This window comes from Vigna umbellata, chromosome 3, assembly GCF_029865625.1.
Source record: "Vigna umbellata cultivar VRB3 chromosome 3, Vumbellata_1.0, whole genome shotgun sequence".
Taxonomy (NCBI): Eukaryota; Viridiplantae; Streptophyta; class Magnoliopsida; order Fabales; family Fabaceae; genus Vigna; species Vigna umbellata.
In genome coordinates this window covers 52,534,826-52,548,681 of record NC_142167.1, presented here as the reverse complement: position 1 = coordinate 52,548,681, position 13,856 = coordinate 52,534,826, and the positions used below count along the sequence as shown (strand labels likewise).

Here is a 13,856-nt window from a genome sequence, read left to right as displayed (position 1 = left end):
AAATAACAATTATTTACATTGAAAAAGAAATAACTAAAATTTATAGTTTTAATTTAATGATTGATGAATACAAAAATATAAAGGAATGAAGAACAAGTTTAAACATGTATGATTTTTTTTATAGTTATAAATGAACTAAATTATGTTAAAGGTTAAAGTGTAGAGAATAAAAAAAAAAGCTAACACTGTGTTTGCATGAGTTGATAGTACTCTGAAAGAAGAACAGCGAGAACAGATTTTGAAGATCTGATTTGTTTGCTTGAACAAATATATAAGGATAAAATTACAATAATTTGAAAGAGGAAAAATGATGGTAAAGAAGAGACCAAGAAAGATAAAAAGAGTGGTGGAAGGTGAATAATGAAAAAGAGAAAGAGAAAAAAAAAAGAATGATGGTTGAAGGTGAAGGGTTAAGGAAAAAATAGAAAAACTTACCAGTGATCTTCTAAATAATATTAGTACTCATTTAATATATTATATAATGTTAAAATTCTTTTAAATAAAATAAAAAATCCCATTAGTCCACAAATATTAAACAAATGTTAGAACCAAAATACTAATTAAATAAAAAAAAATAGAAAACAAAAATATTAAATAAGGATAAATTAAAATTATAGTTTAACTAAGTGCACACCAACTAATTAAGTTCAAGCTATAATACTAAAAGAAAAAAAAGATGAACTCTAATAGTTGAATAATTGAAAACGAAAAAAAGATGAACTCTAATAGTTGAATAATTGAAAACGAAAAACGCATGTCAATTTCCAGCCATAAAAGATGCATATAATTGGGTAAAAATCTGGCAAATCACTTTTATAGAATCTCACGACCCAAAAACTCTATTCATAGAATCAACTTTCAAAGAATAAACTATCTCACATGTCGGCCATTGTAGAGTTAAGTGCAGGTTGCACTCGAACAATTGTTGAACCAGAATAATCATTACAGTTCTTTTCCCTTTGGATTTAACATTACAAACACAATCTTATATTGTGTACAACAACATTTAAATTCAAATTTTGTAATCAGTCTAATACTTATATAGGTTTTAAGTAGGTTCAAATTAACTAAAGTAATGTTTGTATTTCAGAATCTTTACATATCTCACTATGTACTTCCTTTCTCCTTTCAACCTAATTTTTTGGTACAAAATCAATAGTGTTTTCTTTTATTCAAAAGCATACATTGCTAATATTCATTATAGATAGTACAAAATTTATGTCAAATACAACCTTGAATCTCATCTTGATCATTCAACATTTATCATCAAAACCAGTATCAAATCAAATTGGATGATGCTAACTTAACCTATCACAAGTTGAACTATCCCAATAATGAATACTCCTCAACAAAATCTACACAAATTATTACATAACACTCATAGCTTGTGTCACCAGAAATTCCCAAACCTTCACTTTTAAACATTATTTAAAATATACATTTTTTATTCCTCAAATCATATAATATAATATATCATAAAGGTTTTTAAGATTTATTTTGAAATTTCTTTCAATACACAAATTTTAGAAAATACTTGTTTTTCTAAGTTTTTATTTAGAGTTTAATTCTTACAACTGAAAACTTACAAATATTGAACAAATATATTTCTTTTTTTGTTCTTATACCTTTAATACCAAATAAAGATCTCCAACAATCAACTTTATACCTTTTATAACTTACAAATCTCATTTGAAATGGAATCATTTACAAATCCCAAACATTTAAGAGAGAATTAAAATCCAACTCCTTCTGACTACTTCATTGGGTGTTTTATATACTACCACATATCTAAAACCAAATTGAATAGTCCGAAATACTCTTATACTAAGTGTTTATTTATTACAATTTTATTAGAGCGAAAAAACTTTGATTAAAATCACTAAATTATCACATGAAAAAAAATATTTTATTTAATATCATTTTTATTAGAGTGAAAAAACTTTTAATTAAAATATTAACTTACTACCATGAAAATAAAGAAGCTCAAGTCCATATACAAAACCACACATAGAAAACAACATTCATTCAATTAGAAAGTTTTACTGACAAAACCACCAACTTCTCAACTTCTCAACCTCTCCAGCAATTAACAACCTCCAAAACCTGCTATTAAACCCTAGGAACAAAGACAACAATCACATAAAAGACATTAACTAAACCCTACTTCATTGCTACTAAATAAAAACAACATAAGACCACAGCAAACTTTCTAACAAAGTACTTAAACAGCAACCCTAGGCACAACTTTGCAAGACAGTGGCTTCTTCATCTCCATGGAAAGCTTGAGTCGCTCTTCCAAATCCACAGCACCATCATCAGAAGCAACCCATTCAAAACTCTGAAGGAGCTGAGCAAGCCAGAGATGAACAGAGGCCAAGCCCATGGCCTTCCCAGGACACACTCTTCTCCCAGACCCAAATGGAGCCAACCTCAAATCATTTCCCATTATGCTCACATCCTCCTCAATGAACCGCCCCGGTTCGAACTTCTCCGGTTCAGCCCACACCCTCTCGTCGTGCGTGATTGCCCACATGTTCACCATCGCCGTCGTGCCCTTTGGAATGTGCTTGTCTCCCACAGTCACATCATGCACCGCCAAACGAGCCCACGACAGCAAAGGGCCCGGTGGGTGCACCCTTAGAGCCTCCTTCACAATACACTGAAGGTATCGCAGGTTCGGAATGTCTGCATCAGAAACCAGTCTTGAGGATCCGCACACACCGTCTATTTCGCTTTGAGCCTTTGCTTGTATCTCAGGGTGGAGAACCATCCTCGCCAAAATCCACTCAAGTAGAATTGCCACTGTGTCTGTTCCCCTGAAAATCATTTCCTGAGATCCACTTCCAAGTTAGAACACCATAGAATAATCAAAATAATACTTAAATCTAAATGTACTAATATGTCTTTAATTAGAAAATAAATCTCAATCTTCATATTTATTTCGAAAAATCTTCTGTTTTTTATTCTTTTCTCAGATTTTTTTTATTCTCTTAATAAAAATACTTATTAATACATTCATAAGTGACATGCAAACATAAATATAAACAAATCAAAGCTTCATTTCAAATTTACTGTGACAGTTCATCAACATGCAAAACGAGAACAAACAAGTCCTCTACAAACCATTACTATGACGTGAGATCAAAAGGAAAATGATAAATCCCTTACCCAAAGCACTGCAATCATATCAGCCTGGCTGAGTTTGTTTTCGTTTTCCAAATCAAGCAACACATCAACGAAATCAGACATCGCTTCATCTTTCACATACTCACCCTTCTCCCTCTTCACCCTATGTTCCTCAATGATCTTCCCAACAAAAGTATTAACCTTTTCAACCAAATTCCTGCACCTCTTCCTCACACCCTGCAAATCCAACCACCCCAGCAACGGAAAATGGTCACTCCAGTTGAACACACCCAAAAGCTCATACCCTTCACTCACCAACACCTCAAGCTCAGTCCCCTCACCCTCATAAAACCCATAACACTTCCCAAATACGGTCATCATTACATTGTTCAACGACCCCAAATGAAGTACCTTTCTAACCTCCACGTGTCTGTTCTCACTCATAACCTTCTTCAGTTCTTCTACCATTTTCAACCCCACCTCACACCGGAACCCTTCGAATCCAGCTATCCTCTTTGGAGAAAAGAGGTGGAGAGCGGATATTCTCCTCAGGTTCCTCCAGTACTCTCCGTATGGTGCGAACCCCATAGCACGGTAAAACAGAAGTTCGTAAGCAGATTCCTTCACCGGTCTATCAGCAAAACCAGTACTCCCCAGAATCTCCTTAGCAGTTTCTGGTTCGCTGGAAATAACAAACCGGGTTAAGCCGATGGAGAAAGCCATGAGCTTCTCCGCACTGTGGGAGCGAGCCAGTTTGGCCAACTCCCGGTGAGGAGTTAAACCGGTGAAGACTCCGAGCAGGGCCGTTACTGGACCAGGGATAATGGTTCGGGCCGATGACTTGGACAGAGCCCAGGCAAGGCCCCCAGGAGTAAGGAAAATGGTGAAAAGGAAAGTGAAGAGGATAACACACAGAACTGCTTGAACAGAGAGAACGGGAAGTTGAACAAGTTCAGGAAAGAACAAAAGGTGATGATAATCTGGTGACATTTTTTGGTTGTGGTGTTGTGGATGTGAAAAGAAAATGATAGAGAAAAAAAGTGCAGAGATGCAAGAGAGATGAAGAGAAAGTTACGCTGGAAGGAAGGAGTACTGAATGGTATGAAAGGTTCCTTGGTTACTAGTTATATAGAAGGTGGATGAGTGGTGTGGTTAAAACATTCATTAACCATGGTTAAACAGAATAATAAGACCACATAGAAAGTGTCTGGGAAATCATGTTATAAAAAAAATACTAACCCAACTTTCATTTTATATTCATTTTTTAAAATTATTTTAAAACTTAATTAATTCATTATAAATAATTTGTGATTATATTACTTTTATTTATTTTCTTAAAAAAATAATGATAGACAAATAAAGAAATACAAGAGGTTTCATGTATTCATAAATACAATATTTCTCTTATAATTTGAACATCTGATTTTGATTGATAAATGAATGCAAATTTGTAGTATTCACTATGTATTATATTTTAATTTAATGCTAATTTATAATAAAAAAATACTGCATTATAAATTTGATAAATTATTAATAAGATTATGATTATTAATTTTAATTTTTGTAAGTATTTATTAATATTAATTTTTAATTAAATTCATAATCTAAGAGAAATGTATTCTGCTATATTTTTGTTTTCTTAATTATTAGACTATAGTATGATGAAAAATAATTTAAAATACTTTAAGACTGAATTGAAAAAATTAAGAATTAAATCAATAGTTTAAATTGATAGAAAAATTCATTCCCATTTTGAATTTAATTTAAAGTAAAATAAGACTATATATATATATATATATATATATATATATATATATATATATATATATATATATATATATATATATATATATATAATTAAGGACTTGTGGTTCTGTTAACTTCTATTTCGATCTACTCCACCCAAATCGTTATAATTTTGATTTTAAATTTTTTCTGTTTTTTTTTTAAACAAAATTATACATTGACAAGAAAGGAGTTTTAAATAACTTTTGATGTGATTGTTTTAATAAAAGAAAATGTATATAGTAAAAATAAATTTGTATTAAATGATATAAAACATTATTAAAATAATAGTGTTGAAAGTTGTCATATAAGCATGAGGAGAAAGAAGGTTGGGGATGTATCATGTGTTTTATTCTTTCTTTCATTTGGTAATCATACATGTTTCGTGATAATAGTCAATTCGGTTATTCAATTTTTTTTCTTGCACATGAGATTATTATATATATTTAAATACAAGTAATTTTAGTTTTATAGTTAAGTAAATATAATTAAAATCATAATTTTTTTTAAAATGGTCTATTATATCCTATTGTTATTAATATTAAATATTCAATCTACTTTATATTTTAAAATATTGAGTATGAGAGTTAATTTTTATTTACTGTATTCTTACTAAGATTTTAAGAATTTATAAAACATATGAGCTTATGTTTTATAATGATAATTATATTGTTAATCATTTGTAAAAAAAAACGTACTTATACATGAATCATATGCTTAAATAATCATATTTAAGTAACTTTTGGTATAATATGCTTAAATAATCATATTTAAGTAACTTTTGGTATAATTGTATTGGTAAGATGTGAATGTACAATCTTGATTTATAAGAAATTAAATTTTTAAATTGGAATAAGTTCAATTCAACCTAATATATCATTTAATTACCAAAATTTATTAATATGTTGTCGAAAATATTTATTAAATAATAATATATTAACTAAATAATCAATTAATAAAATCTATCGTTTTACATTCTCAAAAAATGCATATTGGATTATTATATAATATTGTTAATATCAAAAAAATTAATTTGGTGTTGAGATGTGTGATGCCCGAGACTATCTTGCAATAATAATGACTTTCTCGTTTTCAAACTCAGGACATGATTTTGGGCTATTCATTTCTTATTAAACAAATTTTGTCCAACTAAAAAATTAAATTTATAATTTAACCATTTAAGATATTTTATTTACTTCTTTTAACAGCAGAAAACATGAAATAATATTCATAAAATAATATAGCACAATAATAAGACAAGACAATTTTATTAAGTGCATGAAATATTAACCTAATTTGTAAGATAATTATTCCTTAATTTTTATTATTTAGAAGAGAATAATGTTAAATTTTAATATTTAATTACAAGAAAAATAAATAAACAAGCATTTTTGGATATGCACATATTATAAATTGGTATCTTTAATTAATTATTTTTGTGCAAACATTTATTCTCTCACATTAAAGTTTAAGTTTATAATGATTTTGAATATTTTTAATTAAGTTTTTATTGAAATATATAACTTACTAAGTATTTAAAATTTTTATATGATATAATTAAGTTGATATTGTCAATTTTTTAATTAACTAGGTAATATTAAATGTAATCTTGTCTTGATAAGTGATTTTTATTGACATTTATTATTTTTATTGAAAACATACATTTTAATGATATCTTTATGTAATATGAATTATAATATCTGATTTAATTTGTCTTATTTAATTAATGGATTTAAGAATTGAAGGTGGGATGATTCATAACCTATCAATAATAACCTTTTATTAGTTTCTTTTATATTTATTTTAAAAGATTTGTATTAAAATGATTTATTTATTCAAATTACGTAAATTGACAATTTAAAAAAAATACTATAATATTATCAAATAATATTTAAATAATTTGAATGTTTAATTTATTTGTTTGTTAAATTATATAGATTGAGACTTTAATTTTAATTATTATTTTAATAATAATGTTTGTTAAAATACATAAACACTTTGATTATATTGTTAAAAAATAACAAGTCAAATTAATTCATTTTAGTATATTTAAAATAAAAATAAAAAATAAATTAGAATAACAAAGTATTTTCAAGTGAAGCAAAACAACTAATTTACTAACTTCTCATGGGTGTCAAGTTGCAAAATATTTAATTAATAAAAAATGAGTTATATTGAATTGACTAAATAATAAAATATTTTTATTCGAATAAAACTTATGGAAATAACTAGAATTTCAAAATTAAAATTAGCAATGTGAAAAGAAAATATTATTGCTTGCTAACTGTTTATCAGTCTTTGTACCTCTAATATTACTGAATTATAAAACTGTAATTAGATTTATTCACTAGTTTACTATGTGTTCTTATTCTATACTAATTAATATTTTCTTAGTATGATGAACTTCAATTTTTAAGTATACGATCTTAAATTCAATCATTGCTTTAAACTTTAGAATTTAAAGTAAGAATTTAAAAATATTTTTTCAAAATTCTCTTTTCAACCACAAAAAGATATCTTAACTTCAACTTTAATAGTACGTTTATAAAAGAAATATTATTTAGAGTAATGTTGGCATCAGTGTTCACAAACTGCAACCATAAAAAAAATGGATTTTATGCAAAATCAGTTGAGTGATCAGATAATTCATGTTTATTAAAAATGAGTTTTTTTACTATTAAGTAGACCCGAGGACAGTGACTCTTAATCATAAGCATATAATATAAGTTAATGTCATTAATGTAAATAACCTTCTTTTTATTTGATAACATTGTCATACTTCCAAAGCTTATATCACTTTAATTTGACTTGTACATAAAAAATATATTATAACTACATTTATATAATCTACCATCAAAATAATTTTCATAATATAATCGCACACAGAGGTATGATTGTGATTAGTTACAGCAAAATCTCATCTTTAAGAAATGGTACAGAAAAAAGTCAATTAATTATGTATTTATATTTAATATTTAATATTTACTTGTGTCCCTTTCCACAAAGAGAAATTGCTATTGAATGTTTCACAAATGGAAAACCATCACTGTCAATGATTTGTCTTCTTTTGCATTTCTATTCTTTTCACATTAAAACCTCTCTCTTATGCTCTCTTTTTTTATGGTTATCATTATAAATTATTCATTAATATTGTTAATTAGTTCGTTGGTATTCCTATAATTTTAGAGTATACAGTTAAACTAATTATGCAAAAAGGCAACTAGAACCGTACAGGAATATTCCTCCAACATGATAAAGAAGTTATAAGTAATTGCTAAATTAAGTAGCTTAAAAGTAAATAATTGCTTTTTAATTTTCTAGAGGATTAAATTATTCCAACATGTCATACATACTATATTCACTTTTGGTTAGGATAAAATTATTTTTAAAGAACATAATTTGAGTCGTATCAAAAAGTTGTCAGCATTATTGAGTAAAAATGTGTTTAGTAGTTTAGATTATAAAGAAAAAAATAATCCTAATAAAAAACAACAGTATAAATTCCCTTTCTTATTTAATATATATAATCAATAATTAATTACTATCAATATTCAATTATTTTTATTGAAGGTTTTTCTAGGGCAAAGATTAATTATGTTTATGATATATCACCAATGAAAAAAAAACTTTTAATATATGTTATTTTGGGTTTTTAACGTTTGATACATCATCGACGTTATATTAGGAAATGTTAAATTGACGTCGGATTACATGTGGCCAAATGTTGCAATAGACGTTGGTCCTCGATGTATCCGACGTTTAGTGCGCTGAGCGCGTTTTTGCCAAGCTCAGCGAGAAAATCCAGAGATTTGACTCTCTAATGAAATAAACTCGAATGAACACTCACAGACGTCATTTAGATATCAGATGTGCACTAATAAACATCCAAGTTGTGTTTCTTTTCCTAAAAATAAATTTATTTTTACAATAAAATCACACCTGAAAAACAAAAAATGATTTCAGCACATGAAAATATTATATATTCTATTCGTTTCAAGTGAACAAGGTACTAAACAATCTAAAAAACAATCCAAAACTTAAACTATCAAAACTTAAACTTAAGCTAATTAATGTTCAACAACAACAAAAGTCTTCCTAAAGGCATGAGCATGAGTCCTAAATCCATCTCTGCAGAAGATAAGTTGTTCATTCTTCTCGTATCTTCTTAATTATGTCCTCTGATATAGGAGATGTATTCTTGAAGCGCTGTAAAATCAAAACAAACTCATTATGTTTGCATATGTTCAAAGCTAAATTTCATTGGTAATGTATGGAAGGTAAGTATCATTACCTCTATTTGACTCAATTATCCATTTTTTGCATACTCATCAATCATTATGCATACTCAATCATACCCATCAATGATTATGCATACTCAATAAACAATGTTTAACACAAAAACTAAAAATGACGTCACCAATAACCAATATCCATTAAGCGTCACCACAGAGGCTCGCGAAATCGCGCACAAGAACTACACCAAAAGGCCAACGAAAACAAATTTTAATCGGTATATATGATTTTAAATGTAATATAATCGGTGCAAAATAATTTTAATCGGTGAAAAGTGAAAACAAACTTACCTTCACACATTAATGACGAGAGGAGCAGTGAGAGGAAGAAGATGAAAGGTACGTGAGTGAAATCACGAAATTGCTAATGTGGAAAAGGGTAGATGACGTGACAATTCTCTTTTTATGTCCCAAAATATAATTCCTAAAATTGCCCTGAAAATAATAATGAAAATAATAAAGCTCAGATAATTCAAATTAATTAAAATATAAATTTTTGGTCAAATTAAGCCCAAATAGAAAAACTATGAAAATATTGGACAGTTAAACATAATTCACTAATTAAATTTGATGCGGAAAGTTAAGTGAATAAGACAAATTAATGATTCATCAAAATAGATCACACTTAGTGTTTTGCACTCTTAGGCAAAATCAAGACGGAGATTAAAGAACAATTCGAAAGACATCAAGATAGTGAAACAACATAAGGACACAAAAACAAAAAGACACACAAGTAAACAAATAACTTTACACAATCCTCAATGAATCCTGGAAAGAGAAAATGAGTAGACAACATCCAAGACACAAAGAGTCAGAGAAACCAAATATTCGTGGAAATCATCCAAGCCTTTTAAAACAAGGCAAAATAATCAATAAGCTCAATAGGTGAATCAAAAGCAACAGAACCTTACAAAGATGCATTATGACTGTATCTCTCAAGTGTCTAGGGTAAATAATTTCAACTCAATGCACTCAAGAAAGTAAACAACAAATAGACTTGGCAAACTTCTAATATCAACACTCAAAACATATGCATGTTCAAATCAAAATGTCTTTTCATGGTTGTAATGGAGCCAAGGACAAGGGAGGATAAAATATATATGAGAAGCTATAAACCAAAAGGAATAGAGGATCAACCATAAATATAAGTATACACATCTCAATTAATCACTTTATAACAATCATCATTAACATCACATACTCAAGGTATTTCGGGTATAAAATTATTTACAATATTCTCGAAACCACAACATAATTTTCTTCCTATTAGCTCGGTACACACATTGGGCATGGAAAACAATTTGGAAACCCTCACCAACAGCTCCGTAAGGGTTTAAAAACCCCAAAATGACCTAAACAATGTTGAAAACTACCATCCCGAACCCTGAATTCGATATCCCAAACCACATAGTCATTGTCAGACAACTCGTATCCCCAAACGACTCATTCCCAGACGATTAAAAATCAATCGATTAAAAATGAAGATCTTGTATCAATGGACCCTCAATCAGTCTCTCATCTTTCCATAGATGAATAGGGACTTAGAATTTCTATAGAGAAGGAAGATAAAGTTTTAAAGAAAAAACTTTTAGAGAGGTTAAACACCTTAGATAATGAAACTCCTAATTAAAAATTCTATTTATACAGTTGATATTTTTGAAAATAAAATAAAGGAGTATCACTATTTAAAAGACTCATGCTACATCTAATACTCTATTTTGAAGGTTGGGATATAGTTCTTGTAATATAAAAAAATTTAAATTCTTTAATTTTATAAAATCAAGTAACTCTCCTGAATTTTTATAATTTCAATTTCTTTAAAATTATATAAAAGATATTCTTCTTATAAACTATTTTAGATTTTTTGTAAAAGTAAACTACTCAGAATTTTCCATCTAAAAAAAAAGAGAGAATTTAAAACAGAAAAAATGAACAAAAAATTAAAAGTAAAATAAAAGCTAAAAGTTCTGACTTAAGTTAATTTCAAAAATATAATAAGAACTGAAATAGATTTTAAATTAAAACATAAAATATTAATATATAAATTACAAATCTTAATTAAAATGTAAATATTCACACATTGTTAAAGCGCGCTGAAATTTAACTTTCTCCATCTCTCTTTCCCTTTTGTATATAAAAAACACAGCTCTTTATTGTTCTTTGGAAATCACAGTATTCGCACCTTTACCTAAAAACAAGTGTTTATTTTCTCGGTTTTCCATGCTTTCACGATGGTAAACGTTAGGCACACTTGAAGCAAGCAACAGTATCAATCATAACTGCATGCACGCTACCTACAAGAGTGTTGTGATTGATGAGTTTTAATTGTTATTTTTAAATCTTTTATTGGAATTTTTATCTTAATATCAAAGAAGTTTTATAAAACTATATTTTAATTAAAATTAACGTTTGGTTTATATGTATAACCAAATCTTATTTAAAATCTATATCTTAAATATTGATGTTAATGGAAGCATGAGCTAAGTGGTGAATATCTCAACATAGGAATGTCCGTCTAATGGAGAATTATGTTTTCTATGTGTATTGGGATTATATTGCACACGTGAATGCTTCATTATGATGACATGACAAGCATAAGAAAACTGAAAAAGAGAAAGCATGGAAAATAGCTTGCCAAGGAACAGTGAAGAAGGAAACGCCGGCAAGTGGCAACCATGCATTGTGATAACACAGGAAATAAGCAAAACCCCAGAAAAAAATTAATAATAGAGACCACGCCTCAAACTAAACCCCAGCCATTGGTTTTTGTTTTACTGTCATACTTTCTGGTGTTTTCTTAATAAAAATTATATTTGAGATTATACATTTTCAAAAGTTATATTATTAGTGTTATTTAGTCATTTTTATTATTAGTTATGTTTTCTTGTTATAACTTCAGAGAAAAAAAGGAATAATTATCAAATGTGATTAATGACTTAAACAAAGAAATAAAATTATAATTATTATGATTTTATCTTATATATTGTTATTTCCTATTTTTATTCCTTAATGATTAATTATGCAATTAGTTTTTTTGGTTTATGTTATTCTCTAACAACTACATAATCTTTTTTTTTTGTTATTTTTGACAACCTTAAGTAATATTATTTTAATCATATTTTTTTTAATTTAAAATCTCAATATATTATTATATTAATAAAATGGGCTATAAAAGAGTAATATTTTTAAGAGTGTGAAAATATATTTTTTAGTTTATTTCATTCTAACAACCACATGTGCTATTTAGTGCAGAAAAAGAATATTGAGTAGTACTTTTCAATCAAACAACTTAGTTTGTTTTATTTTAAATACTTTCCATGGAAACTAAGGTGAGATTGTTTAACTGGTCTGTTTTCTCATAATATAGTTATAATTTAAAATAAATGAAAATTGTGTAAAACTTTCAGAATTTTGTTGCAAGGTTAACATTTAATTTGAATTCAACGGATATCATAATTTAAAATCTATTTTCATATGAAAACAAATCCTTGATAATCATGGTGAAAAAGATGCCCCACACTGACTGTCAAATCAGTTCATTATAATAAAAAACAAATAAAGGTTAACGTTAAGAAAACATCGGTAACTAGCATAGAAAATGTGTTTTATTATTTATCAGCGAAGACCTGTTACTATTGGTACAGGAACATCGACATCAACAACGTGAAGATGAGGTGTTGGTATGATAACTAAAAAAGTAGACATGAGATATGATATGATACTATGGTACAATGTTGTACAGTATGAACAGGTAATGATTCGTGAGCCCGAGAAACACCAAGGAGGTGATAACGGCGCAGTCCATAAAACCCAGCCTGTGAGTCCAACCACGTAACCTGTTTCTTCACTCTCTACCTAAGACCTATGTCTATGTGGTCCATTCTTTCGACTCCCCAGTTACACGTATAGGTCAGTTTTCACTTTCACCTTGTTCACTGTGCAACGTGCACGGTCATGCGCAACAGTAAAATATCGAATAGTATGTCACACTCACAACGGGTTACACTGTGTTCTTCCTGCACCTTGTTTCAACATGCACCTCTCAGATTTATACTCTTCATTTAATAAAATCTGAAAAGATGTAAGAATGATTTAATGATTTTTCATCTACCAACAATTCTTATTTCAGTATTAGTACGGTAACCCTTGCATGTACTCATCTCATTTCTCCACTATTAAGTTTCTGCATGTACTCCCAATATTCCTTTCTTTTTTTGTTAATTTTTTGTTACTAAATTATTTTGTTATTTTGTATTTATTGTATATATTTTTTAAGTGTTAATTATTTTAACTTTTAATTTAATTTATAAGATGTTTCTTTTTATATAATGTTATATGCTATTTTTAAATTTAGTTTTATGTTGTTTTAGTTTTATGCTGGTTTAGTTTTATGCTTTTATTTAGGTGTTTTAGTTTTATGCTGTATTTTAGTTAATAAATAATATTTAAATAACTACAAATTATAACATTAAAAATTAAAAAATAAATTAAATAACAAAATAATAAGTCAAAAATTAAAAATTTACGCATAATAAATATTATTTAAATAAATAAATAATTTCAAAAACATTAAAGATTAACCAACAAATATAAATTTCAAATGAATTATATTATAAATAATATTTAAATAAATATCAAATACAATAAAAATTA

The 13,856-nt window shown here is 27.7% G+C and overlaps 1 protein-coding gene across 1 annotated transcript; it reads right to left on the bottom strand.

Annotated features, from left to right (window-relative positions):
- Positions 1-2,008: 2,008 nt before the first annotated feature.
- Positions 2,009-4,221, bottom strand: CYP78A5 (cytochrome P450, family 78, subfamily A, polypeptide 5). Its single transcript, XM_047316194.2, has 2 exons — positions 3,169-4,221; positions 2,009-2,830 (listed from the first exon to the last, which is right to left on the bottom strand). The coding sequence occupies exons 1-2, from the start codon at positions 4,114-4,116 to the stop codon at positions 2,222-2,224; spliced, it is 1,557 nt and encodes a 518-aa protein (XP_047172150.2). The 5' UTR covers positions 4,117-4,221; the 3' UTR covers positions 2,009-2,221.
- Positions 4,222-13,856: the final 9,635 nt, after the last annotated feature.